This window comes from Otolemur garnettii, unplaced genomic scaffold (genome assembly GCF_000181295.1).
Source record: "Otolemur garnettii isolate 467f Iridium unplaced genomic scaffold, OtoGar3 scaffold00076, whole genome shotgun sequence".
In the NCBI taxonomy this organism is placed as follows: Eukaryota; Metazoa; Chordata; class Mammalia; order Primates; family Galagidae; genus Otolemur; species Otolemur garnettii.
The window spans coordinates 5,919,835-5,924,084 of record NW_003852471.1 but is presented as its reverse complement, the minus strand read 5'-3'; the positions used below and the strand labels follow the sequence as shown (position 1 = coordinate 5,924,084).

The window sequence follows — 4,250 nt, the reverse complement described above, 5'->3', positions numbered from 1 at the left end:
AAAAAAAAAAAAAAAAGGTCAAAAAGAAAATAGGAAACTGGTTTAGTCACTAGTAAATTTGAAGACGACTGCCTGCCTATCGAAACATACCTAGTGCACTGGTTTTAGTGGCAGTCTGGCACAGTGTATGGTCTGCGTGAAGAATATGGGTGTTGCAGTCAGCAGACCTGCATTTGAATTCTAATTTGTTACCTACCAGATGGAACCTCAAGTTACCTCTATATAAAAGCTCATGCTACATGCTACTGAAAGATAACATTACATGAGAACATGCCAGGCCATGGCAGGGATTTCATCGTGCCTGGTACACGTACATCAGCTGACCCATGAGCTTATGGTACACATTACAGTATCCCGATCCCTGCGGCTGTTCAAAGATCCCACTATCCTCACGGACCTCAGCCCCCATCAAAACCTATAAATATTAAAGAGAAAAAGTCACATTCAACTAGACTTTCATATAACTCAGAGGTAAGATGAAAATTTAAGGGTCCATGACTTCTATATCTTGATGCTAAGTGAGGCCGAAAACTGAAAGTCAGCAGGAGAGTCAAGGCACCTATCTAAACAAGAATGCAGGTGGCGTGAGCCTTCTGTGCATTAACAGTCAGCTAATATAAGTTCACTGGATTGATTATACTCTCTTCTCTCCCTCCAGAAAACTGATGACGATGAAATTGATTTTGATTATACTGTACTGCTTCATGAATTCTCAACACAGGTAAAATACCAAATTATATGTAGAATTTTTTTTAACCAGAAGTTTTTGCAAATGATTGTATTTTATGACTTTTTAATTTTACTTTATGACTCTTATTTCCTAGGAAATAATTCCCTGTCGTATTCACTTGGTCTGGTACCCTGGCAAACAACTTAAAGTGAAGTACCACTGTCAAGAGCTGCAGACACCAGAAGCCTCTGGAACTGAAGAAGGATCGGCTGTGGCACCAACCAAGCTTAGTAATTTCTAAAAAGAAAACAGTGATCTGCTTATACTAAGTTCTAAACAAAATCACTGTACTTCTACTAGCCTAGATCATTATTCTAGTAAAATAGCTAAGGTGTAGGCATTCTAATAACTTAAGAAAGCCTATGATTATAAGTAGATACTCAAAAATTAAAAGTTGTTGGTTTTTTTATTTGTTTTTCAACTAGTCTGCTGTAGTTTTTAACTCTGAGGGCACATACATACAGAACTCAACTCTGTGCTAAACAGTCACCGGCAGTCTCCCCGAACTTTCAGCCCTAAAATATAAAATCCAGTCAACTAGTAACGCTGCAACTGGTTCAACAAGTATTTAAAAAACAAAGCAAAAAATGATGGTCGCATCTCTGAATCTGCATTTCTCATGTTGTGAACATATTGTGGCTACTTTAAGTTGCTAAATTGCCTCTATCAAGTATGTAAACAAAGATAATATTTTCAATGAAAGTAAATTGTAGGAAAAATATTAACTGTTTAAAAGGAATTTTACTATATTTTATGATTTCAAGCAAGTATTCCTTTTTAACTTGATATCTTTTAAATAAATATTTACATTTCTAAATAATAAAAATGTATTAAACGCGTTTGTAGAGATTTGTATATATAGGAAAAATTTTTGGTGCTAAGCTGAAATTAAAAATGAAATTTTATTATAGATTAATTCCAATTGTACAAATAATAAGAGTATATATATCTCGCTAGATAAAGTTGTCTGCAAATATGCATTAAGAAAACACTGATGTAACTCAAAGTATATTAAGTACATAAAATTTTCATTTATAAGGACAACTTGGACCCAGTGTTGGCCTAAGTAATTTATAAAAGCAAACACAATATGTACCATAATCAAATTTAGTGGAGTATCTCCTCAAGGCAAGAAGAATTGATCCAGGAAATGTTGTCATCATCTGACTTTCAAAATTAGTATCATTTAATGGAACACTTGTATCAACGTCTAAAAACCTTTACCCAGGTTCCATGACCGGTAATTGATTGGAAAGCATCAGCCTTAAAGAATATCAAAATATTGCTTTTAAGTCTGTACTGTTAGATAATTGGAAAAGTTTATACTAAAGAGAAAAACTCTGAAGACGTGGACTCATACAAAATAAAAATAAACAGCTGGTTTATAATTTTTCTATTTAAAAATCCTACCTTTTGCATTATCTTCCCAACATCCCCTTGATTTAAGAGTTGCCTGTACTCTGAAGCACTGCAAACAATCATTCAAAGGAAACAATCTACAATGATTAAATCATGCCAGAAACAGAGGCTAAGGCCGAAGAATTGCTATCACCTAGGAGTTTGAGACCAGTCAGAGCAACGTAACAAGATCCTATCTCTTAAAAAAAAAATAAAGCAGGTAAAGTCATCAGATGAAGAATCAATAGTCCAAACTCTTAATATCACACAAAACAGTATTAATAACATGACACATCTGAATTTTACGAATCTTTCACTTCACGTCCTGGGCCTAAGCACAGGCAATACTTGAGTGGTCTTTAACTCTGTACATTAGAGTCACCCAGGAAACTTTTTATTCTGATCCATGTAAAGAACCTGAATATCTTAGTGCAGCAAGGGTTGAAACTTAGTGCAATAAATACCACCTAGTGCTGCTACCATTCTCCAAAACAAGTGCGTAATACTGTCCTTCTGTGACTTAGTCAACACTTACCCTTCAGAACGTAGTATAAAAATGCTTTTCCTGAACAGTCTCATTACTTTTCTCCATGCTGCAGACCTGGTTGGTACGTGGTCCTCACCAGCTGTGACCACACTAATGAGGTAGCAGGAGATGCGGGTTCTGGTCTTGGATTTGTCCACATGTGGTCCTATTCTAGTTAGTCCCACCCACTGGGCCACCTTATTGCCTATGAAATACTGGTGTTGGATTAGATATCTAGAACTTTTTCTGATACTTTACAACCAGAATGTTTAACAAATTAAAAACAAGTCCAAATTTATCTGTCTTAGTTCCAGCACTTTTGACCATTCATAACAGCCAGATGAAAGATGCTAAACTCTAGAAGGTGCACAGAATGTGTTTCCTCATTAGGAACAATACGCAGAGTTACTGTGAAGGGCGCGAGATGCTGACGAATGCCACAGCAACCACATTTCTCAGCCTCGAGGCCAGGGTAGCAACAGACATTCAAAGGGGAGGTGCACTTGGTGAGCCATCAAACTCAGGCTAAAAACTTGAGCTGTGTGGTCTGAGGAAAGTTATTTCCTTTCTCTGTGCCTTTGCTTCCTCTATTACAAAATGGCATAATAATGGTACTTACTCTCTTACAGGGTTGTGGGAAATAGTACATTTAAAGGATTTAGCAAATGTCCTGAAAACATATGCTAAATACTTTAAAAAAAATTTCCCCCCCAGAAACCTTAAATTATAGAGCCAAATCTATAAATCAAGGAAGCTAAAAATATTCAAAATCAATTATTTTATTTCTATTATCCAGTAATGGAAAGGTCTAGGATACATCTATGGCATCAAATGATTTTTGGATAAAGCAATTCTAAGGAGTGTAACAGAAACTGGGGAAGCCCAAATTACTCTGGAAATAAAAGCTTAACCATTGTTCTTTCACAATCTTTGTGAATACAGTATATGTATATGATAAATTCCAACAAACTAAAATTCAGGAAGCGCCTCAGAGGGGACTGAAACTAACTGGGCAGCCACTCTGAAAGTTACATCATTGAGGACTGCAGAAACAGTCTGATGAATACAAACAAGGACAGCCTATTTTTTACTTATAAAGAGTGAAAGGAAGTAATATTCATATTCCTAAAACACAGGCAGTCATAAATTTGCAAAAGCCACAAATTGAAGCAATCATCCATATATAAAAGACAGAAATTTAGCTAATGTTTTAATAGCCCAATGAAGAATCTGAAAAATGTTCTCTATTGAGATCATGTGAAATTCACTCTTAAACAGAAAACCTACCTAAGAAGTATCATGATATACATAATTCACCTTTAAGTCTTCAGCAAACTAATGATTAATTTTTTTTAAATATACATAGACAACAGACAAACAAGTAAAGTAAATATGACAAAACAAATTAAACAAATTATTAACAAAGTTGCTCCTAGTTAACGTAGATGGAAGGTACAGGCTGTTTTTATACTGTCTTTACAGCTTTTCTGTATGTTGAAAAATCTCATGAGAAAAGATTTGGAACGGAAGTTTACGCACATTAAAAGTATAAAGCAAATTAACCTCATTCCCCCTTAAATAAATATTAAATATATA

At 35.0% G+C, this 4,250-nt stretch overlaps 1 protein-coding gene across 1 annotated transcript in view; it reads left to right on the top strand.

Annotated features, from left to right (window-relative positions):
• RARRES1 (retinoic acid receptor responder 1) overlaps window positions 1-1,247 on the top strand; it is a 28,019-nt gene extending 26,772 nt beyond the window's left edge. The window contains exons 5-6 of the mRNA XM_023515675.1: window positions 659-721; window positions 825-1,247. Of these exons, the coding sequence (XP_023371443.1) occupies window positions 659-721; window positions 825-971 (210 nt within the window). The 3' untranslated portion in view covers window positions 972-1,247. The remainder of the gene's footprint in view (window positions 1-658; window positions 722-824) is intronic.
• The last annotated feature ends 3,003 nt before the right edge of the window (window positions 1,248-4,250 follow it).